At 42.0% G+C, this 24,034-nt stretch overlaps 2 protein-coding genes across 5 annotated transcripts in view; one reads left to right on the top strand and one right to left on the bottom strand.

Annotated features, from left to right (window-relative positions):
• Positions 1–22,045, top strand: part of LOC128234330 (fibril-forming collagen alpha chain-like) — a 42,213-nt gene extending 20,168 nt beyond the window's left edge. The window contains exons 13-41 of the mRNA XM_052948505.1: positions 1,629–1,772; positions 1,923–2,021; positions 3,040–3,147; positions 3,421–3,474; positions 3,613–3,720; positions 3,911–3,955; positions 4,127–4,180; positions 4,391–4,489; positions 4,821–4,928; positions 5,146–5,298; positions 5,428–5,526; positions 5,698–5,751; positions 5,978–6,031; positions 6,943–7,158; positions 7,348–7,455; positions 7,587–7,856; positions 8,344–8,559; positions 8,667–8,828; positions 8,989–9,042; positions 9,165–9,218; positions 11,058–11,165; positions 11,305–11,376; positions 12,938–13,120; positions 13,411–13,546; positions 14,442–14,554; positions 16,092–16,172; positions 16,485–16,619; positions 20,883–21,002; positions 21,202–22,045. Coding sequence (XP_052804465.1) covers positions 1,629–1,772; positions 1,923–2,021; positions 3,040–3,147; positions 3,421–3,474; positions 3,613–3,720; positions 3,911–3,955; positions 4,127–4,180; positions 4,391–4,489; positions 4,821–4,928; positions 5,146–5,298; positions 5,428–5,526; positions 5,698–5,751; positions 5,978–6,031; positions 6,943–7,158; positions 7,348–7,455; positions 7,587–7,856; positions 8,344–8,559; positions 8,667–8,828; positions 8,989–9,042; positions 9,165–9,218; positions 11,058–11,165; positions 11,305–11,376; positions 12,938–13,120; positions 13,411–13,546; positions 14,442–14,554; positions 16,092–16,172; positions 16,485–16,619; positions 20,883–21,002; positions 21,202–21,396 — 3,402 coding nt within the window. The 3' untranslated portion in view covers positions 21,397–22,045. The remainder of the gene's footprint in view (positions 1–1,628; positions 1,773–1,922; positions 2,022–3,039; positions 3,148–3,420; positions 3,475–3,612; positions 3,721–3,910; positions 3,956–4,126; positions 4,181–4,390; positions 4,490–4,820; positions 4,929–5,145; positions 5,299–5,427; positions 5,527–5,697; positions 5,752–5,977; positions 6,032–6,942; positions 7,159–7,347; positions 7,456–7,586; positions 7,857–8,343; positions 8,560–8,666; positions 8,829–8,988; positions 9,043–9,164; positions 9,219–11,057; positions 11,166–11,304; positions 11,377–12,937; positions 13,121–13,410; positions 13,547–14,441; positions 14,555–16,091; positions 16,173–16,484; positions 16,620–20,882; positions 21,003–21,201) is intronic.
• Positions 22,040–24,034, bottom strand: part of LOC128234332 (cysteine sulfinic acid decarboxylase-like) — a 45,354-nt gene continuing 43,359 nt past the window's right edge. For all 4 annotated transcript variants that reach the window (XM_052948510.1, XM_052948507.1, XM_052948509.1 and 1 more), the window contains 2 exons: positions 23,750–23,839; positions 22,040–22,476 (listed from right to left, as the gene is read on the bottom strand). In XM_052948510.1, coding sequence (XP_052804470.1) covers positions 22,297–22,476; positions 23,750–23,839 — 270 coding nt within the window. In that variant the 3' untranslated portion in view covers positions 22,040–22,296. The remainder of the gene's footprint in view (positions 22,477–23,749; positions 23,840–24,034) is intronic.

The raw sequence follows: 24,034 nt of genomic DNA, 5'->3' as shown, positions 1-24,034 counted from the left end.
ACATTACATAGACACATTGTTGATATACCGTATATTACATGCATACGCACATTGTTGATTTACCTTACATTTATACATGGCTTACACACATTGTTGATATACCTTACATTTATACATGGCTTATACACATTGTTGATATACCGTACATTACATGACCTAAACACATTGTTGATATACCGTACATTACATGACATAGACACATTGTTGATATACCGTACATTACATGACGTAGACACATTGTTGATATACCGTACATTACATGACATAGCCACATTGTTGATATACCGTACATTACATGACATAGACACATTGTTGATATACCGTACATTACATGACATAGACACATTGTTGATATACCGTACATTACATGGCGTAGACACATTGTTGATATACCGTACATTACATGACGTAGACACATTGTTGATATACCGTACAATACATGACATAGACACATTGTTGATATACCGTACATTACATGACGTAGACACATTGTTGATATACCGTACATTACATGACGTAGACACATTGTTGATATACCGTACATTACATGACATAGACACATTGTTGATATACCGTACATTACATGACTTACACACATTGTTGATATACCGTACATTACATGACTTACACACATTGTTGATATACCGTACATTACATGACGTAGACACACTGTTGATATACCGTACATTACATGACGTAGACACATTGTTGATATACCGTACATTACATGATATAGACACATTGTTGATATACCGTACATTACATGATGTAGACACATTGTTGATATACCGTACATTACATGACGTAGACACATTGTTGATATACCGTACATTACATGACGTAGACACATTGTTGATATACCGTACAATACATGACATAGACACATTGTTGATATACCGTACATTACATGACGTAGACACATTGTTGATATACCGTACATTACATGACGTAGACACATTGTTGATATACCGTACATTACATGACATAGACACATTGTTGATATACCGTACATTACATGACTTACACACATTGTTGATATACCGTACATTACATGACTTACACACATTGTTGATATACCGTACATTACATGACGTAGACACACTGTTGATATACCGTACATTACATGACGTAGACACATTGTTGATATACCGTACATTACATGATATAGACACATTGTTGATATACCGTACATTACATGACATAGACACATTGTTGATATACCGTACATTATATTGCATACACTCATTGTTGATATACCGTACATTTATACATGGCTTACACACTTTGTCAATATATACCGTACATTACACCGTACATTACATAGCTTACACACATTGCTGTTATACCTTACATAATTTATACATTCATATATTTCTAACATTAAAACATTGCTTATAAAATGTTTATATCAAAGCATTCACACATTGCTGATATAACGAACACATCATAATGTTGCTGATATTGGCATTACTTAAAGGACTCAATTGTTGCGTATCGGTTCTTTTAAGTATCTTGTATTCTCAATATCAAGATAATTAATAGCAGTATTCTACAATGCATCAATTGCTCGGTATTTTGTAAATATCAAACTGTTAGTTAGCCTTTTATCAGTTGTTATACCCTTAAAGGGAGAATCCGGGGCATACGGTCCAAAGGGAGCCCGTGGGCCTCAGGGTCCCCGGGGCGAAAACGGCGTACCAGGCCCTCAAGGCGAAGAAGGCCGGCAGGGACCTACGGGCAGGGACGGGGCAAACGGAGAGAAGGGATCTTCTGTAAGTTATCAGAAGACAATTGTTCTTATATAAATTGTGCTAGTAAATAGCGGAACTATCCTCATAACCAGATGAAAAATAATACTAGTACTCTGGTATAGTTGTAGTTGAATGCCTACACTATGTATACACCGATTTATTTTATTTCAGGGCGACTCTGGACCAGCCGGACCTCCCGGATTCCCCGGACCCCGTGGACCGCCTGGTGTCGACGGCAGCCCCGGCTCGAATGGACCAAAGGGACATCCGGTAAATGCCGTCTCACGTCGAATACTACATAGGAGTGTGTTCTTTTTAAACTCCCGCAAAAAAGTGCATTGAAGTAATCACCCTGTATGTCTTCATGTCTGTCCGTTCTTCCATTCACATGTATTGTGTTGTTTTGTAATAATTTCGAAACCGTTGAAGATTTCAAATTCCAAACTTTATGAATTTGATAAAAGTAATAGTATGCTCCTTCACGAGAAGTTATGTGAGGCGACTATAAATTAGTTGTTAGATTTTCACCGCGGCCCCATTAACAAAAAAAAATGGATGAAATCCAGCAATTAATTTATATTGGCCTAACCGAAACTAAAATATTGTTAGATTTGTGATCCTTTGTAACCTTTAGCAAATGAATTAACTTTTCATGGTTTCAAATGAAGTATATGAAACTTGCGCATCGATATAGGCACGGCAATCAGAACGTGTATGTAGTACAAGAATCATTACTATTATGGAACCCATTATTACCGAACCGCCATGTATTCAAACTAATAAGTGACTCGATCACACAAAAAGACCACATACCCCTGTGGTCAAATGTTCCCTACTTGTCTCGATTAAAATAAAGTGCATTAGAACTTGATTAATTTTAGATGGATGTAAATGGAACTTTAAAATGTGTGAAAAAAGTGATTTGATTGATGGCAGTAAGGACATGTGCTCTATAAAAATACACACTTCAGTCCTTTTGTTCCCAAATAATCTCTCCTGACAAACAAGAATGTTGTATTAAATATTCAAGAAAGAGAGTTAAAAGTGAAATTAGTTAATTGCAATATGCATTTGTAGTATTGTACTCATTTGTTTAACCACAACTCTCAGATCTACAATAGTCCCCAAGTTGATTATGTTAATGTAACTTCTTCTGAAACAGATTCTCAATGTGAAAAAAAACGCAATAACTTTAACTTTTTAAATATATTCTGTGATGACTTTAGTTTATATACGTCTCAAAATGAATATTGTCTAATAGTTAATATATTATTACGCTTGTACACAGGGTATGCCAGGAAACTTCGGTTACAAGGGTTCACGCGGGGCGAAAGGCTCCTCCGGTGTTGATGGGGAACGCGGACCCCCGGGCAGTCCCGGGCAAGAAGGCAAGAGGGTAAGTAGCGTAGCGGGCAGGGAATATGCATGTAGACAGTATGCTTGCTGCTCCAAACCGAGTGAAAACGTGGCGTACTTCTATCAAGATAGAAACAATAAGAAGCGCAAAGCAAAACAGATAAAACGCATGTGATGTTGCTTTTAAATGAGAGAAAACGACATCCCGTCCGCGGGAGCATATTTGTTAATCGAAACTTAACAAAGGGCAAATACTTCAATTATGAAAGTAAATCATACCGGTTGTTCAGCATTTTCATGAACAATGTTTCAGGGAGAGACGGGTTCCCAAGGCCAGCAGGGACCGCAGGGGCTCATGGGAGAGAGGGTACGCTACCTAATCCATTTGTCATTATTCGCATACTCATTAGTTTCAGGATTAATTATTTTGTTCGTTCTATCGAATTAACATAAGTTCTTCTATACGTTTGCCTTGGTGGAGTTTGTATCTTTTTTTATATGCCAGGGCACACCAGGTGGACGCGGGCGTCCGGGTTCTATCGGGGACCCCGGGCCGGCCGGTGAGCCGGGATCAGTTGGGCCGCGAGGTATCAGGGGTTCGACAGGACCTCTCGTGAGTACACTTCGAACCTTCTATTTACAGTGACTCTACATATATTTTGTATAAACATGTATTTTCACTTCAGCTTTTATACAAAGCTCACAGCAATACGTAAAGTACATAGATAAACATGTGTTGAAATACTGAACAATACCTACACGTGTGTGATACAACAGCTTTACCCGGAAGTTGTTTGTTGCAGGGCATGCCGGGACGGGCAGGACCACCAGGATTGATTGGAAACAGGGTATGTGTCTCACTTTATTACGCTTCAACGTAAAGCTGTGGAGCATCTACTATGTATGTGTATTATCAACGCCATGTAACACGAGAAACTTCATTATTGTAGAAGTTTCGGATATTATTTGAGTGCACGAAGGGATGTAAGAACAGACTATGTCAGTGTGTATGATTTTAGGGACCCCCAGGACCGTCGGGACGTGATGGCGCCGTCGGCAGACCGGGACCCTCGGTAAGCTAATATCCAGTTCAATTGGATTTAAGTTTGTATACAGTTTTTGTTTTTTAAGTTTGCTAAGTAGAAAGATATTAATATCGTCTTCGCTTGAATTGATAAGAACTACAACTAGCATATGGCGTAAATCTGTGTTCCTTTGTCCAGTGTTCAGTGGTAAGTTGATGCTTTCCAATTGTTTTGACGGACTGTGGGTGTGTTTTGCAGGGACCGGCCGGTAACGACGGGCGATCTGGAGAGATGGGACCCCCGGGAATACCAGGTGTACCGGGACTCCAGGGCGCCATGGGAAACTCTGGAGAAAGGGTTAGATGTGCTGCTGCAATGATGGATAACTCACAGGCTTTAAATTCTCTAAAAAAAATCAGAGTGGTGAAACTTAGGACTGCGCTTCCTCCTTCAAAATCGTAATATAAATACTTAAAAATTTGCAGACCTTCCCCAAGAACGTTTTTGCTATATTTAAATTAAAATGGTGAACTATTGTTAATTTTGTTTATGTATTTTTTCCGATATAGAAATAAACAATCAGTAAACTTGGACAACTTTCGACAACATAAATAAATGCATGGGCAACTGGATGTAGAATTATGTTGACATTTTAAACAACCTGATTTGTGCATTGTTTGACCTGTAGGGCGACCCAGGTCGAGATGGATCTACCGGACCCCAGGGCCAGCAAGGTCCAGCGGGCGACAGCGGAGCCCCCGGCTCACAGGGACTGGCTGGACCACCAGGACTTGAAGTGAGTATCAGCTGACTCGCTGAGTATGGCGAACACTGTTTTTTTCCTGTGGCTTCATCAGTTTTTCTTAGGATACGCATAAGAAAAGTTAACCATGCTTACGATTACATACGTTTCTACTTGTATTATGCAGTATACTTCGATGTTTTTATGACCAAAATCTTGAATAGTATTACTTTGTTCATGAACGATTGACTACTTTACCTCAACCCTCTAGGGCGAACAAGGCGGAAGAGGACCAGTAGGAAACGCGGGACCTCCGGGATTCCAGGGCCCCCCAGGGATGCAGGGCGCCCCCGGGGAACAAGGGATTTCTGGGGAACCAGGCCGCCCCGGAGAGGCCGGAAGACCAGGGAGAAACGGTGCTCCGGTAAGAAACTACGCCATTTCTAAAAATGGTCAACATGCATTTTTTCTACTGGAAGATGTTTTCCATGTCTGGATGGTGACAAAAGTAGTAAGAAAAACTAATCAATTGTGCTATTGGCGATGTTTGCAGGGTGAGCGTGGGTTTCCCGGGGAACAGGGATCGCCGGGAGCTGTCGGGGAGCCGGGCGAGCCTGGCCTTGTTGGACCTGCCGGAAGGGACGGCACCAGGGTGAGCTCCAGCTGCTGACATGTGTATAAACAAGTAGTATTGGTAATGAGTTAACTTCAATGATAATTTATTTTTATGTATATAACGAAAATTGCTGAAAACTAACTGTGTTAGTATTTAGTACATACTTCTATTGGTAAGTGAGGATTGTGCTTTTGTTGTGTGTTTCAGGGTGCTCCTGGTATCGCTGGTCCCACGGGCGAGGTTGGATCTCCGGGAAACAGTGTGAGTAACACACAAACTCTTCGTGGTTCTATGATCTACTTCGTTATAAAGCTGAAAATAATTTAACGAAAATACTACTTAGTGCCAACTAAAATCTTGAATATTTGTGTTGATTATCTTCATAAATGTATGCCATAGCAGTTTTCAGATTTAAAATATTTCCAACATCATTATCTTTGTATAGTTGTTTTCGTCTGGAAACACAAACTTGGTTTCTGTGTTTTAGGGACCACCGGGACCAAGAGGCAGCGCCGGGGCACCGGGAGGCAAGGGAGAAGTGGTAAGTTCGCCGGGGCGCCGGAAGGCAAGGGGGAAGTGGTAAGTTCGCCGGGGCCCCGGAAGGCAAGGGGGAAGTGGTAAGTTCGCCGGGGCGCCGGAAGGCAAGGGGGAAGTGGTAAGTTCCCCGGGGTACCAGGTGCCAAATAAAAGGGATACGTTCACAGGAGCGCCTGTAGGCAAGGGGGGAAGGGGTAAGTTCATGAGGGTGCCACGAGGCAAGGAGGAAGGGGTAACTTCACCAAGATGCCGGGGGATACGGGGGATGGGGTAAGTTCGCCGGGGAAACGGGAGGCAACGGGAGGGTTAAGTTCACATGGGCACCGAGAGGCATGGGGAAGGGGAAAGTTGACCAGGGCGCCGGGAGGAAGGGGAAAGGAGGTATTTTCATCGGGGCACCGAGAGACAAAGAGAAACGGTATATTTAGGGGGAAGGGATAAGTAAACCAGGGCACCAGGAGTCACGGGGAAAGGGGGCAGTTTACCAGGGAACACAGGGAGGCAAGGGAGAAGGGGTAAGTTCAACGGGGCGCCGGGAGTCAAGGGGGAAAGAGAAAGTTAATTGGGGCACTGGAAGACAATGGGGAAGGGAAAAGTTTAGTCAACCACGCATGTGTTATGTACAAGTAGCATATAACATTATATAAATAAATAAATAAATATAAACAGGTATGTGTTTCACCTGACCACAAACAAAGAATTTGCAGCAAATTTGACTGAAATAATAATTCAAACTGTTATTACTAAAAGATGACGCGATTCTCGTAAAAAATAAATTTCTCTGATCGCTCAGTGAAAATAAGCTGATATTTCAAAAATGTGTTACCATCAATTGATTAACAATCATCTTTGCAAATTTTCTCTTCCTTGTATAATGTGAATATATATGCACATGATATTCACTTTATTCTTTAGGGCGACCCCGGAAACCCCGGAGAAGACGGCAAGCCTGGACGACCAGGAGCCCCGGGTGTGGTTGGGCTACAGGGTCCCCCGGGTCCTGTCGGTGAGACACCTCCGAAGGGTGAGGCCGGCGACGCCGGGTTCCCCGGTCAGCCTGGATCGCCCGGAAAGACGGGGCCGCGCGGACAAAAGGGACCGGCCGGGGAAGCGGGACCTCCAGGCATGATGGTGAGTTGCCAGAGTTAAGCTTACTGCAAAATAAAAGTTTAGGTGAATATCCTTAATATTTTTTTATTCAGAACTTAATTTCAGTATCTGGTTAAAAATGATATACGTCCAGTCTTTGACCTTCAATTTTGACGATTCGCAGTGATATTTGTGTTTTCTAACGCTGATCCTGCTTCTTTTTTGTTTCAGGGCAACCCAGGATCCCCTGGACCCAAGGGCCCCTCTGGCGCACCCGGTGAGAAGGGAGAGGAAGGAGAGCCCGGATCTCCAGGAGATTCAGGAAAACCAGGACTGACGGTACGCCAAACAATCCTACTTAATTGTTTATGTGACAGGCATTATAAATAAAACTGTGAGTTTAAACTAGCATCTTTAATTGAAGTTGTAATCTTTTCAAAGCTTGAAAAAAAAATATCATTATAAATAAGGGATCACGAGGGGTACGCGGACCAAAAGGCAGCAGAGGCGACCGTGGACAGCAGGGACTTCCGGGTCAAAACGGTGCTTTGGGACGGCCGGGTCCACAAGGCGCCCCTGGCAAGCAGGGGGAGTCAGGACCCACGGGCGTTCCTGGTGAAGACGGTGTGAAAGGAGCCCGCGGCCCCACGGGACCTATGGGTCAGAGTGGTGAGGATGGCCTGTCTGGACTTCCAGGTGTCCCAGGACAGAAGGGTTCTATGGGAGAAGTTGGATCCGCTGTAAGCTTCTCTTCTATTTATTCTCCAATAGTTCATCAAGAAATAATTTATTACATTTTTAAAGGTTCACAGAAAATTCTTAAACATATTTGCTTTAGCACAAATTCGCTTGCCTATGTTTTTGCTGTTAAACACGCATGCTTTTGCTGTATTGTCACATAATATTTGTACCTGTTGTCCATCGTTTTCATAAACATAAACATATGCGTCTTAAATCTAAAATTCTGAGATAGAATAGGAAATAAGTTTACCGCATTAGAACATAATTATGTTACTGTTGTGCATTATACAATAGATCGAATCAGTTTCTAAATTATGATAATCTTTTAGATAATTAGTTTTCATCATCAAATTTATTGCTATTTTTTTGTCTGGGCATGGGCTTAACGAAAAAAGCATTTCCCGAATTCACACGGTATATTTTGACAATTTTGCATAAAACATAATTTTACTGTTTATATGTTTAAAACATTGAATCCTACTCAAGGGCGAGCCAGGCCCAATAGGACCCGCAGGACGACAGGGTGACCAAGGCGCGCCGGGTCAGCCGGGCGTTATGGGCGAAACTGGCCCGATGGGCTCCACTGGCGACCGTGGGCAACGGGGAGAGCCTGGTCGCCCTGGTGACGACGGCATTCCTGGCCCACAAGGACAACCAGGACCGCCGGGATTGCTTGGACCCGATGGTATTCCAGGAGACCCGGTAAGTTTAAAAAAATAAAACTACCATGATAAATAAATTATCACAATACATACCGCTTTTTAAAAACTCTCGTTTACAAAATCATGACCTATCAATTGCTTCATTAGGGACCACCAGGTCATGACGGACTTCCAGGATTAGCAGGTGCTAGAGGGGAGCGCGGCATGGCTGGCGACCAGGGACCCCCAGGACCACCAGGTGCCTCGGGATTCATGGGACCGCCGGGACCATCCGGCCAGCCGGGACCTACCGGACCTCGAGGGGAAAGAGTGAGAATAATTTAAGATAACTGAAAAAACTTATTTTGATTTTAATAAATACTATTGTTACTAAAAATATGCGATGTTAAGTTTTACTGTTGCGTATATGATTAAACTATTGTTTAACTACCTTTTAAAATGGTGATAGTCATGGTGTTTTTCTCTACAGGGCGAGTCCGGACCCGAAGGAGCACCAGGCGCCAACGGACCGCGAGGCCCACCGGTATGTCATCTACCCTGTAATAATTATAATGCTATTTTTGGATTGAATAGAAACGTTCAGTTAAAGGGATTTATCGACTTCATTGCCAAATAATGGTTAAACACCATCTTAATCTATTTCAGGGCACCCAAGGTCTTGAGGGCCTTCCGGGCGAACCAGGAGACGAGGGAACAGATGTACGTACTTTCTATTGTTTGTCTTCGTTTCTGTTCCCAAATGCTATATTTCCGAGTGCATGCTAGGTGCTGCCTATTGCTGTATCTCCGAGTGTATGATGTGTGTCTACCATTGCTTTATTTCCGAGTGTATGCTGTGTGTTCACCATTGCTTTATCTCCGAGTGTATGCTGTGTGTTCACCATGGCTTTATCTCCGAGTGTATGCTGTGTGTTCACCATGGCTTTATCTCCGAGTGTATGCTGTGTGTTCACCATTGCTTTATCTCCGAGTGTATGCTGTGTTTTCACCATTGCTTTATCTCCGAGAGTATGCTGTGTGTTCACCATTGCTTTATCTCAGAGTTTATGCTGTGTGTTCACCATTGCTTTATCTCCGAGTGTATGTTGTGTGTCTACCATTGCTTTATCTCCGAGTGTATGCTGTGTTTTCACCATTGCTTTATCTCCGAGAGTATGTTGTGTGTTCACCATTGCTTTATCTCCGAGTGCATGCTGTGTGTTCACCATTGCTTTATCTCCGAGTGTATGCTGTGTGTTTACCATTGCTTTATCTCCGAGTGTATGCTGTGTTTTCACCATTGCTTTATCTCCGAGTTTATGCTATGTGTCCACCATTGCTTTATCTCCGAGTGTATGCTGTGTGTTCACCATTGCTTTATCTCCGAGTGTATGCTGTGTGTTCACAATTGCTTTATCTCCGAGTGTATGCTGTGTGTAAACCATTGCTTTATCTCCGAGTGTATGCTGTGTGTCTACCATTGCTTTATCTCTGAGTGTACGTTGTGTGTCTACCATTGCTTTATCTCCGAGTGTATGCTGTGTGTCTACCATTGCTTTATCTCCGAGTGTATGCTGTGTGTCTACCATTGCTTTATCTCCGAGTGTATGCTGTGTATCTACAATTTCTTTATCTCCGAGTGTATTCTGTGTGTAAACCATTGCTTTATCTCCGAGTGTATGCTGTGTGTCTACCATTGCTTTATCTCCGAGTGTATGCTGTGTGTTTACCATTTCTTTATCTCCGAGTGTATGCTGTGTGTTTACCATTTCTTTATCTCCGAGTGTATGATGTGTGTCTACCATTGCTTTATCTCCGAGTGTATGATGTGTGTCTACCATTGCTTTATCTCCGAGTGTATGCTGTATGTCTACCATTGCTTTATCTCCGAGTGTATGTTGTGTGTTTACCATTTCTTTATCTCCGAGAGTATGTTGTGTGTTTACAATTGCTTTATCTCCGAGAATATGCTGTGTGTCTACCATTGCTTTATCTCCGAGTGTATGCTGTGGGTTCACCATTGCTTTATCTCCGAGTGTATGTTGTGTGTTTACAATTGCTTTATCTCCGAGTGTATGCTGTGTTTTTACAATGGCTTTATCTCCGAGTTGTTGCTGTGTGTTTACCATGGCTTTATCTCCGAGTTTATGCTGTGTGTTTACCATTGCTTTATCTCCGAGTGTATGCTGTGTGTTTACAATGGCTTTATCTCCGAGTTTATGCTGTGTGTTCACCATTGCTTTATCTCCGAGTTTATGCTGTGTGTTCACCATTGCTTCATCTCCGAGTGTATGCTGTGTGTTTACAATTGCTTTATCTCCGAGTGTATGCTGTGTGTTCACCATTGCTTTATCTCAAAGTGTATGATGTGTGTCTACCATTGCTTTATCTCCGAGTGTATACCATGTGTTAACAATTACTTTATCTCCGAGTGTATTCTGTGTGTTAACAATTGCTTTATCTCCGAGTGTATGCTGTGTGTTAACAAATGTTTTATCTCCGATTATATGCTGCGTGTTTCCATCGTTTTATCTCCGAGTGTACGTTGTGTGTTCACAGGGAGACAAGGGCGACCCCGGTCTGATCGGACTGATGGGGCTCTCGGGACCGGAAGGGCCGCACGGCGATGACGGTCTACCAGGACCACCCGGACCACAGGGAATGAGAGTACGTTACTTTATGTTGTTCAAACTTCACAAAATATGGTGTCCTTGTTACGCTTATATGATTGTAAAAGTTAAACATCTGCACCATCTGCTCCTTCATACACGTGACATGCATGTTAACACACGAGTTTAAATTGCAGGGACCCGACGGAGCACGCGGCACTACTGGGCCGGACGGACAGCCGGGACCTGTCGGATCGACTGGGCCTATGGTAAGTCTCGCCTGCTGAAATACAATTATGTTACATGCAACTGATTATTTTGCGCTTTAATCTTCTTTTGAAAATGAAAGGAAATCAATTTTAAACATAACTAGTGTATTTCAGAAGTTTTGAATCTGGAGCAATGAGCCGGACAAGTTAAAACGTAAACCCGAATATCTATATCTGAAATATATCAGTTTAAGTCTTATGGGGATAAAGTCTACTGGATGAAAGGGATATGGACCAAGAATTATTCGCTATGTTAATTTTGAGGCACGTTGGTTTTCGAAAATGATCTCGACGAACAAACAACAAACACGTTAACTAATAAACTTAGCATATGCACATTTATCATGGTAAAAAATAAGTAAAAACATTCATAATGTTAGTTCAAGTAAAACAGTTCTAAAGAACAACGCTGACATCAAAGTAAATAAAAGATTGGTATACTCTGACGTGAAAAGTGTATCAGTTTTGTTCGACATACTGTTGACTACACATCATAAGAGTTCTGTTTTTCCAAGCAAAAAGGTATATATATATACATATATATGCCGAGAGCTGAAATACCGTTTATTAAAGGAATGACGTCACCATTACGTCATATGTACTTCCGTTGTGTGGAAAATTCTCAATAAAAAAAAAGTTCTTATGATTGATAGACATGTTTTCACATGCTCAATACACTGTAAATCAAAAATATCATTATTCCTGAAACTTTTATACCTTAAGTATCTATTATTGCTTGATTTATCATTTAGAGTAGAGATTAAAGCATAAACCGCTGCCCTATAGTTGAAAGGTCATTTTGGAAGAACTGTCATGGCGGACGGTGCAATTTTTAGAGTTTGTTTTTCAAGTGGAGCGATTTTTCTTAGGAATAACTTGACCCCCCTTTTTTATTCGCTTAAAATGTAATTTAAAGCTTGTACTTTAAGAATATATATGGTTATCATAGCCTGCATTCGCTCGAAATGCCTTTAAATGTTGTCTAAAAAATATAATTTTACATTGAATTATATAGGGAATAACAATGGTGGTGTGTAACCTAAAAAGGACCAAACTGCTTTGTTTAAAAAGTGTCATTTTTGGTAAGAAATGTATTGCATTTCTCTATTTCTGGCAAATTTTCACATTTAAATGCATTTATTTTGTCCGGTTGATCAAAATATGCTATTTCCTGGTTTTCACAACTTTCGCCTTTTTTTTTTTAAATGAGTCGTCTGCAATCTTACTAGCACTGAAAATATCAAAATTTGGTGAAAATTCGACTCCGGGAACTTGAAATGTGTGCAAAGATGTGTAGAACTGCCCCCATTTGATGCTTAGAATGCCATTTGGGTCAAGGTTCAGTTGAAAAACCTCAAAGAATGGCATTTTGGGCCAAAACGCCTTAGAGAATACAGCCGCACAGGCACTTGGGTGACAGGCAGTGAAACTGGAAAACCTGACACAGACTATCAGATTGAGCTAGCTTTGGGTGTATTTATGTATGAAGGACTAATCGAAAGTGTTTTTCATAAAAAATGTAGGGACGGGTTTAGTTATAACGTTATTTTCTGTTTTACAGGGCCGTCGCGGACCGGAAGGCGAAGACGGTCGCAGTGGTCCTATTGGGCCGCAGGGACCACCTGGCCAACCGGGACCCCCTGGACAGCCCATGTACGCTCCAGCAATGGGGGCGTGGTTTGGGGCCAGCGCTTACAAGGGCAATGTGAATCCCTACCAGGCCGACGACGACACATCAGAGCCCGTGAGTTGCCGTTTTATTAACATTTTTTGGCTTTTATTTAAAACACATGTTTATTTAACACATCTTATTAAAATAAATTTAATCCACGATCCAGTAATTTTATATTAAAAATGAATAATCATTATGGAAAAATACTTATATAGCATCAAAAAGACTAGTTCAGAGCTTCTTAATATTTAGGTTTAAAAGTAGAACGCAAACCACACAACAGCATAGAACGTTTTCGGGAATTTATTTGGACCTAACCGTAGGTAGCGTGTAACTACTTGTATGTTTGTTTCCCTTGGCAGGAGAGGAAGGCACTGGAGACGCTGGGCGAGGTAGGAGAGAAGATTCAGAAGATGAAGGCGCCCACAGGGGAGCCGGACGCTCCCGCAAGGTCCTGCCACGACTTCCGGGAACACAACCCCGAGGAGGCAAACAAAGGTGATTTTCCGCGCCTGGGCGTGCGTGTGTGTGTGCGTGCGTGCGTGCGTGCGTGCGTGCGTGTGTGTGTGAAGGGGTTGACTCTTGCAAACATATATCTAAATAGACGCGGCGTGATTCTTGTAAACATGTATCTATATAGAGGCGGTCTGATTCTTGTAAACATATATCTATATAGAGGCGGTCTGATTCTTGTAAACATGTATCTATATAGAGGCGGTCTGATTCTTGTAAACATGTATCTATATAGAGGCGGTCTGATTCTTGTAAACATGTATCTATATAGAGGCGGTCTGATTCTTGTAAACATGTATCTATATAGAGGCGGTCTAATTCTTGTAAACATATATCTATATAGAGGCGGTCTAATTCTTGTAAACATGTATCTATATAACCGCGGCGTGATTCTTGTAAACATGTATCTATATAGAGGCGGTCTGATTCTTGTAAACATGTATCTATATAGAGGCGGTCTAATTCTTGTAAACATGTATCTATATAACCGCGGCGTGATTCTTGTAAACATGTATCTATATAGACGCGGCGTGATTCTTGTAAACATGTATCTATATAGACGCGGCGTGATTCTTGTAAACATGTATCTATATAGACGCGGCGTGATTCTTGTAAACATGTATCTATATAGACGCGGCGTGATTCTTGTAAACATGTATCTATATAGACGCGGTCAGATTCGTGTGAAATCTTGTTTCATTTTAATTAAGGTAATTGACATTATATTGAATTATAGAACTAGTTAGGAACATGACTGAAAGGTCGCACGGCTGTTTACATCTATCTGTTAAAAGTACTGGTAGGGATTTGACTAGCGTATAGCTTACATGTATTTACCGTTCGAGTTACATATGATGGAAATATTGTTGCTTTATTTTAGACCACAAGATCTGGATCGACCCTAACAAGGGTGATGACTCGGACAAGATACAGGTGGTGTGTGAGTTCCGCTCCAAGATCGCCTGGACATGCATACACCCATCCAAATATCGCGTACGTTATGGATTGAACTCTATTACAACCTTTACACATGCTACTACCTATATGAATGGACTCATTGAAAACAAACATAAACCTCTGGCTTTGTCCCTATCAGTATTAAGCACAAATACGTTATGTGTTAAGCACATACTAGACGTGTTAATGTATCCGGTGCACCGTACTGTGAGTGTTCATGTCGGGTAACCTCATACTAGACGTGTTAATATATCCGGTGCACCGTACTGTGAGTGTTCATGTCGGGTAACCTCATACTAGACGTGTTATGTATCCGGTGCACCGTACTGTGAGTGTTCATGTCGGGTAACCTCATACTAGACGTGTTATGTATCCGGTGCACCGTACTGTGAGTGTTCATGTCGGGTAACCTCATACTAGACGTGTTATGTATCCGGTGCACCGTACTGTGAGTGTTCATGTCGGGTAACCTCATACTAGACGTGTTATGTATCCGGTGCACCGTACTGTGAGTGTTCATGTCGGGTAACCTCATACTAGACGTGTTAATGTATCCGGTGCACCGTACTGTGAGTGTTCATGTCGGGTAACCTCATATTATTATGGCATTAGATGAAAGGGATTTAGGAGAGAAAGAGAATGTCAATAACATACCAGGGAAAGGATTGGAAAAATAGGTCATTACACAGCCGATTTCATTTGAAATAAAGAATAGAATTAAAAACGACTTTACGACGATTTTTCATAATATAACTTGTCTAAAGTTTTGTAGCCCACCAATAGTTCCGAACTTTCTAATGAGTAAACTATTTGTTGTTGGTTTATTTCATATTATTTTATTTCTCTTATTTTAAATACTCATTTATCGTGAAAAAAAAACATCTCTTAAATTAAATTGCTGGTATGGTCGGGCTTTTTTGTTACAAAATTCTAGTTACAAATGTATCTAGTTTCAAATATACGCGGTTCGTTCTTTTTTTCTTTTTTTAAAGAGGTGTTTAGTTCAAATATTTTAAATTCATTCACGTTTGCATACTCGCATTTTAGACTTTATACATACACACAAGCAAGAGAATTTGATAAATAGATCTTACGAAAAACAGGCCTCAATTCCTGGAAACTTCTTACGTTTAACAGGCTTAAAGATTTTATTTTTAAAAGCAAAACTACTTGCTTCAATTTTTGGTTTTGTTGAATAGAATTTATTGAGATGGTGATTATAAGACATATTATAGAAGAACACAAATAGTAAGCTTAGCTGTCATAGTTTCGAGAAATCGGCCCAGGTGTGTGTTTCACACTAAGGTATTTTATGATGGTATATTGTTGTGGATACTTAATACGCTTGAAATTGATTTCTAAAGTCATGCATTAAAACACTAATTAAAAGGCTTGTCAGTAAAAAACGACCACCATTTCCCCTCTGCCGTAGAAGGCTCAGGTGAACATTTGCCATAGAGCCAAAGGTCACTGATCATTCCCCGACCGCGGGCAAATAGTTTTGATTACTGACCGACAAGCCTTCACTAGGACAGTCTCGGTCTCTCTAAGATTGTTGGATGTTTGTTTTCAGTTTGAGGTTCGGCGATGGGTTGACGAGCCTCCCCGTAACCACACCTGGTTCTCAGAGATTCAAAACGGCGGCGCAGCCCAGGTAAAGGAAACCTCTTTATATGCTTATTTTAAAATAAGTATGTTTGAAGTTTTGAACAGATTGTATATACCATGTTTGAACGTTAATGGTACCAAATGTTAGTAAAATCATATAAAGACTCGGTTATGATAACTATTTATTAAAAATATATAAAGTACATGTCTCACTTTGTAGCTATTGTATATGTGCGTGACAACAACACAAAGTTAGAACAATTAAAACAATTTCGAAAAGGACAAGTACATTCTGTCAGACCGTTGTTGTGTACGCTGTTCCTGCTTGTCTCATCAACCATTCCCATTTCTGCTGCAGGCGAACCAGTACGAGTTCAGTTACGACGCCCGTAGGTCTCAACTGAATTCACTAGCCGGGGTCAGCAGCATCGTCCGACAGGAGATCCGTGTGAATTGCAAGAACAATATAGCCTACTACGACGCCCGCACCCAGGTACCTAAGCTCCTATATTCACTGCGCCACTCAGGTACTTTAGCTCCTATATTCACTACGCCAGTCAGGTACCTAAGTTCCTACATTCACTGCGCCACTCAGGTACCTTAGCTCCTATATTCACTGCGCCACTCAGGTACCTTAGCTCCTATATTCACTGCGCACTCAGGTACTTTAGCTCCTATATTCACTACGCCAGTCAGGTACCTAAGCTCCTACATTCACTGCGCCACTCAGGTACTTTAGCTCCTATATTCACTGCGCCACTCAGGTACCTTAGTTCCTATAGTCACTACGCCAGTCAGGTACCTTAGCTCCTACATTCACTGCGCCACTCAGGTACTTTAGCTCCTATATTCACTACGCCAGTCAGGTACCTAAGCTCCTACATTCACTGCGCCACTCAGGTACTTTAGCTCCTATATTCACTACGCCAGTCAGGTACCTAAGCTCCTATATTCACTACGCCAGTCAGGTACCTAAGCTCCTACATTCACTGCGCCACTCAGGTACCTTAGCTCCTACATTCACTGCGCCACTCAGGTACCTTAGCTCCTATATTCACTACGCCAGTCAGGTACCTAAGCTCCTACATTCACTGCGCCACTCAGGTACCTTAGCTCCTACATTCACTGCGCCACTCAGGTACCTTAGCTCCTATATTCACTGCGCCACTCAGCACTCAGGTACCTTAGCTCCTACATTCACTACGCCACTCAGGTACCTTAGCTCCTATATTCACTGCGCCACTCAGGTACCTAAGCTGCTATATTCACTGCGCCACTCAGGTACCTAAGCTCCTATATTCACTGCGCCACTCAGGTACCTTAGCCCCTATATTCACTGCGCCACTCAGGTACCTTAGCTCCTACATTCACTACGCCACTCAGGTACCTTAGCTCCTACATTCACTGCGCCACTCAGGTACCTAAGCTCCTACATTCACTACGCCAGTCAGGTACCTTAGCTCCTATATTCACTGCGCCACTCAGGTACCTTAGCTCCTACATTCACTACGCCACTCAGGTACCTTAGCTCCTATATTCACTGCGCCACTCAGGTACCTAAGCTCCTATATTCACTACGCCAGTCAGGTACCTAAGCTCCTACATTCACTACGCCACTCAGGTACCTTAGCTCCTACATTCACTGCGCCACTCAGGTACCTTAGCTCCTATATTCACTACGCCAGTCAGGTACCTAAGCTCCTACATTCACTACGCCACTCAGGTACCTTAGCTCCTACATTCACTGCGCCACTCAGGTACCTAAGCTGCTATATTCACTGCGCCACTCAGGTACCTAAGCTCCTATATTCACTGCGCCACTCAGGTACCTAAGCTCCTATATTCACTGCGCCACTCAGGTACCTTAGCTCCTATATTCACTGCGCCACTCAGGTACCTTAGCTCCTACATTCACTACGCCACTCAGGTACCTTAGCTCCTACATTCACTGCGCCACTCAGGTACCTAAGCTCCTATATTCACTACGCCAGTCAGGTACCTAAGCTCCTACATTCACTACGCCACTCAGGTACCTAAGCTCCTACATTCACTGCGCCACTCAGGTACCTTAGCTCCTACATTCACTACGCCAGTCAGGTACCTAAGCTCCTACATTCACTACGCCACTCAGGTACCTTAGCTCCTATATTCACTGCGCCACTCAGGTACCTAAGCTACTATATTCACTGCGCCACTCAGGTACCTAAGCTCCTATATTCACTGCGCCACTCAGGTAGCTAAGCTCCTACATTCACTGCGCCACTCAGGTACCTTAGCTCCTACATTCACTGCGCCACTCAGTTACCTTAGCTCCTACATTCACTGCGCCACTCAGGTAGCTAAGCTCCTACATTCACTGCGCCACTCAGGAACCTTAGCTCCTACATTCACTGCGCCACTCAGGTACCTTAGCTTCTACATTCACTGCGCCACTCAGGTACTTTAGCTTCTATATTCACTGCGCCACTCAGGTACCTTAGCTCCTACATTCACTGCGACACTCAGGTACTTTAGCTTCTATATTCACTGCGCCACTCAGGTACCTTAGCTCCTACATTCACTGCGACACTCAGGTACCTTAGCTCCTACATTCACTGCGCCACTCAGGTTCCTTAGCTTCTATATTCACTGCGCCACTCAGGTACCTTAGCTCCTATATTCACTGCGCCACTCAGGTACCTTAGCTCCTATATTCACTGCGCCACTCAGGTACCTTAGCTCCTACATTCACTGCGCCACTCAGGTACCTTAGCTTCTATATTCACTGCGCCACTCAGGTACTTTAGCTCCTATATTCACTACGCCAGTCAGGTACCTAAGCTCCTACATTCACTGCGCCACTCAGGTACCTAAGCTCCTATATTCACTACGCCACTCAGGTACCTAAGCTCCTACATTCACTGCGCCACTCAGGTACCTAAGCTCCTATATTCACTGCGCCACTCAGGTACCTAAGCTCCTACATTCACTGCGCCACTCAGGTACCTAAGCTCCTATATTCACTGCGCCACTCAGGTACCTTAGCTCCTATATTCACTACGCCAGTCAGGTACCTAAGCTCCTACATTCACTGCGCCACTCAGGTACCTAAGCTCCTATATTCACTGCGCCACTCAGGTACCTTAGCTCCTACATTCACTGCGCCACTCAGGTACCTAAGCTCCTATATTAACTGCGCCACTCAGGTAGCTAAGCTTCTATATTAACTGCGCCACTCAGGTACCTAAGCTCCTATATTAACTGCGCCACTCAGGTACCTAAGCTCCTACATTCACTGCGCCAACCAGGTTAAACATTCGTCGGGCTTTATACACTAAATCTTGGGTTTATATTTACTTTAACGAACTATCGCCAAAAAAACTCTAAAAACCATACCATGATTTCTATACAATAACCATTATTGCCTAGTATAGTAACGATTCAACTTGTTCTTTACATTACCGATGTAACTAGCACCGATGGTAAAAAAATATTTTGTATACTTATCAGTACTTTTTAGTATTTTTTTTCAACACATCTTTTCAGAGGAATCGATGAAACATAGACATCAACGAACAGTAATCTTATTCAAACAATGTAAACATCAACGAACAATAACCTGGTTAGATCAATGTTAACATCAACGAACAATATCCTGATTAAAACAATGTAAACATCAACGAATAGTTAATTTTCTTAAACATTTCGCCGTCGCTTGATTTCCAGACTTCTTAATGTGTTTTGGCTCAAATAGAGACATTCATATCACAGGTATCGTCTTTTCAAGCACTATCGGAGTTGGACAGGCAGTTAGTCAAACTAAGAAAAGCATTCATCATTCCATTTTGTTCTCATTCAAAATCTGCTGCTCTCATAACTTCAAGAATTTGTTAAGTCTTGAATTGGCCAAATGAATTATGGTATCACCGACACGTGATTCATTTTTTTACAAATCCATAAAATTATTATGTTTTTGTGAGTCTCGATGCCTTTGTGTTGTCGGACCGGTAACAATGTGTGTGTTGGCTGGGTAACAATGGGTGTGTGTGTGTGTGTGTTGTCTGGCTGGTAACAATGTGTGTGTTGTCTGACCGGTAACAATATGTGTGTTGTCTGACCGGTAACAATGTATGTGTTGTCTGACCAGTAACAATGTATGTGTTGTCTGACCGGTAACAATGTGTGTATTGTCTGACCGGTTACAATGTGTGTGTTGTCTGACCGGTAACACTGTGTGTGTTGTCTGACCAGTAACAATGTGTGTGTTGTCTGACCGGTAAAATTGTGTGTGTTGTCTGACCAGTAACAATGTGTGTGTGTGTGTGTGTGTGTGTGTGTGCGTGTGCGTGTGTGTGTGTTCAGACCGGTAACAACGTGTTCGTGTGTTGTCTGACCGGTAACAATGTGTGTGTGTGTTGTCTGACCGGTAACAATGTGTGTGTGTGTTGTCTGACCGGTAACAATGCGAGTGTGTGTGTTGTCTGACCGGTAACAATGTGTCTGTTGTCTGACCGGTAACAATGAGTGTGTTGTCTGACCGGTAACAATGCGTGTGTGTATGTTGTCGGACCGGTAACAACGTGTGCGTGTGTTGTCTGACCCGTAACGATGTGTGTGTGTGTGATGACTGACCGAACAATGTTTGTGTTGTCTGACCGGTAACAATATGTGTTTGTGTGTGCGTGTATGTGTGTGGTGCGTGTGTTGTCAGACCGGTTTTAATGTGTGTGTTGTCAGACCGGTAACAGTGTTTTAACATGGATGCCCCATGTTTCAGTCGTACGACAAGGCCGTGCGTCTGCGCGCATTTGACGAGAAGATCCTGACAGAGGGCGGTAAGCGGCGGAGGAAGGGCTCCTTCAAGTACGCTGTGGATCCCAGAGACGATGGCTGCATGGTGAGTCCGTGTACTTGTTATATGTATGCTTGTTATAATACTAGCTATTTCTGGTTTAAGTTTGTTTCATAAAGAAAGATACATTTCACCATGACTCCAACGCATGTCTTCGGTTGATAAATGTTCTGTAACGCCCTTTTTCGTAGGGAAATCCTACGAAATTCACAGTTGATTCCTAGTCTCATGTTATCATTCACAGAACGGAAATGTTGACGCCTCGTCACTGATCGACATTCGCACGAAGAAGGTGAGTTTGTTACCCATCATCGACATCGCTGTCCTTGACGTCGGCGCTGACGACCAGCAGTTCGGATTCGAGTTGGGACCGGTTTGCTTCGGTACCAAGACATCCGGCGGCCGCAATGACGACGACGACGACGAGACTGACCAGTAAAAGGAAGGGCGTGTCACATAAAAACACAATTCTCTAAAATCTTCAGCTACCCAAATGCTTTCCTCTGTGACGTTCTGCGATTTAACGGGCTGATTAATTTGCCGGAAAACATAAAACTGTTCCCTCAGCATGGTTACTTTACATGGCGTTGGTGATAACTTATAAGACATGACGTAATGCCATTCGGATGATGCCTGTTGAATCGTATATTATAAAAGGTTGCTCCGCAGGAAAGTGCGACACTAATGGTGTATGTGCGTGAATAGGAAAAACGGCTTTAAATGCGAATGTACTTTTGTTTGGCTTTGTTATTTGTTACTCAATTTTACATTCCTTTACATCACAGTTATGATCAGGGAATGACGTCATATTATGTGAATTTTTATCATTACTGCATGAACTGTACTATTTTCAATTGCATCTACCATTCGTCATGGAAACGGAAGTGACGCCATTTTGAAATGGTTTGCCATGATACCTCAGAAATGACGTCACTTCCTATACTCTGCGAACTGTGATACCCTGTGTTATCAACTTAATCGTGACTTTAGATGCGACGTAAAATAAATTGTGTGCTAATTGTATGTATGTCATGTGATATGTACAACATTGTCATGTCAAAAATAAAATAAAAAGTAAAATGTGAAAATTGTGTTTTAATTAATTAAAGTAGCATAATTACATAATAAAGACCAGATACAATAGATAATACTTCACACATGATTGTTCTCGCTTTTCTCTTCAATTATGTTGGGCATAAATTAAAATCAAGGAAACAAGTTTTAGTATAACTAAAATGTTCCAAGGATAAACTATGCTTTATTGAAGTTCTTCACGTTCTTTACCTCCCAGAGGGCAGGTTAAACGTCACGCGGGTCAAATTTAGTAACAAAAATGAATTTATAGGTCCCGCCCCAAACGTTCAATCTCGTGTATAACAAAATCCATATCTGCGGTGGTGCAGGACGGGTTGGCCACGATGATTCGGAAGAAGTTGACGAGCCCTTTACACGTGAGCGGGTTATAGCCAATCATCATCGTCCCCTGCTCCATCATCCTGGCCTTTATTGCAGGCGCCACCTGTAGGACAAGGACTTTCATGAGCAGGAGTTGTTGAACGTTATACAAACTACCACCCATAGGTTGTTACTACGAAATAAAGTTAACCGATTTAGTATCATATGCGTGATTGTTTTGTTGAAATTAAAGTTATCAGTGGATGTGATTGGTACCGACACTACACAACGTTCTTGTAAAAATGTACCATTGGGAATGATGTATGCTCATTGAATGTCGGTGAGAATGCATTAAGCTTATGATCCTATCATATATAGAAATAAGGACATTTCGAAAAAAGGCATTCACTTTCCTTCTTAGTTTTTAAAAGCATAGCACGGTTCAAATTGAGTTGACTAAACACAAAATACTGTTTCTTTTGTACAGTTGAAGTCAAAACCTCAACTACATGTACAGTTATGGAGGGAAGTCAGTTATGGAGGGAAGTCAGTTATGGAGGGAAGTAAAAATAATAGCATAACAATGGCAGCCACATACTTCCATATCCTCCGCCGAATTAAGAACAGTATCAACAAACGATTAGAATTATACAATGGGCGATAACTCAATAACCAGTTGATCCAGGGTTATGGTTTGTTTCCACTTCTCATAAATGAGATCTATCTGTATATGAAGTTTGAATTCAATACCCCAAAGATTTTTCAAGTTATACTCCGGTCAAAAAAAAGAGAATGAATTAAAATAACAAAAGGCAATTACTAAAACATACTTCAGCCAGAGTTATGGACCCTGTGCACTACCTTTCTTTTCAATGAGATCAATCTGTATATGAATTTAGATGTCAATTCTTCAAAGACTTTTCAAGTCATGCTCCGAACAAAAATAAGTATGAAAACTAACAAACGGCAATAACTACTGCAGCCATAGTAATATATATATATGGATCCTGTACACTGCATCCTCAATGAGATCAACGAAGTTTGAAGACAATACCACAACGACTTTTCAAGGTATGCCCCGGACAAGACTCCGATGTCCCAGGACGGACGGACAGGCGGTCGGACGGGCGGACGGGACAAGGTTATTCCTATATCTACCTCACAGCTACGTGGTGGGTGTTGCGAGTATTATGAATAGTAAATTCGCACCATGGAAAAAGAAGGTGTACTCTTCTTGCATTGATTGATACTTCCCAACATTTCTATAGAGCAGAGATTACTAAACGACCGGTGAATTTATACAATTTAACAGCTAAGCACACATTGTGCAAAAAAGCTCGTTTGCACTTAGATTATACGAATGATAAATCTGATGCACAGAGATTGATATAAATTACCTTAGCGAGCTGGTTCCACCAGTCCGGGGTTTCCTCCTCACCTCGCATTGAAGGCGGAATGTACCAGAAACACACGTTACCACACTCGAACTGTAAAATACGGCGACGTACAAACATACGAACTATAATTTAACTTAAAACTAAAACAGCCACGTTTCCACACTCTCACTGAAAAATCAATAACAGTTATCCTACTCTCAGTTTCCACGAAAAGTAATATGGACATGTATATATGCCATTTAGAGCAAAAGGTTGTATTATGATAAACAATCAGAGTTTCACACA

This window comes from Mya arenaria, chromosome 5, assembly GCF_026914265.1.
Source record: "Mya arenaria isolate MELC-2E11 chromosome 5, ASM2691426v1".
Classification (NCBI taxonomy): Eukaryota; Metazoa; Mollusca; class Bivalvia; order Myida; family Myidae; genus Mya; species Mya arenaria.
This window is presented reverse-complemented; position numbering and strand designations above follow the sequence as displayed.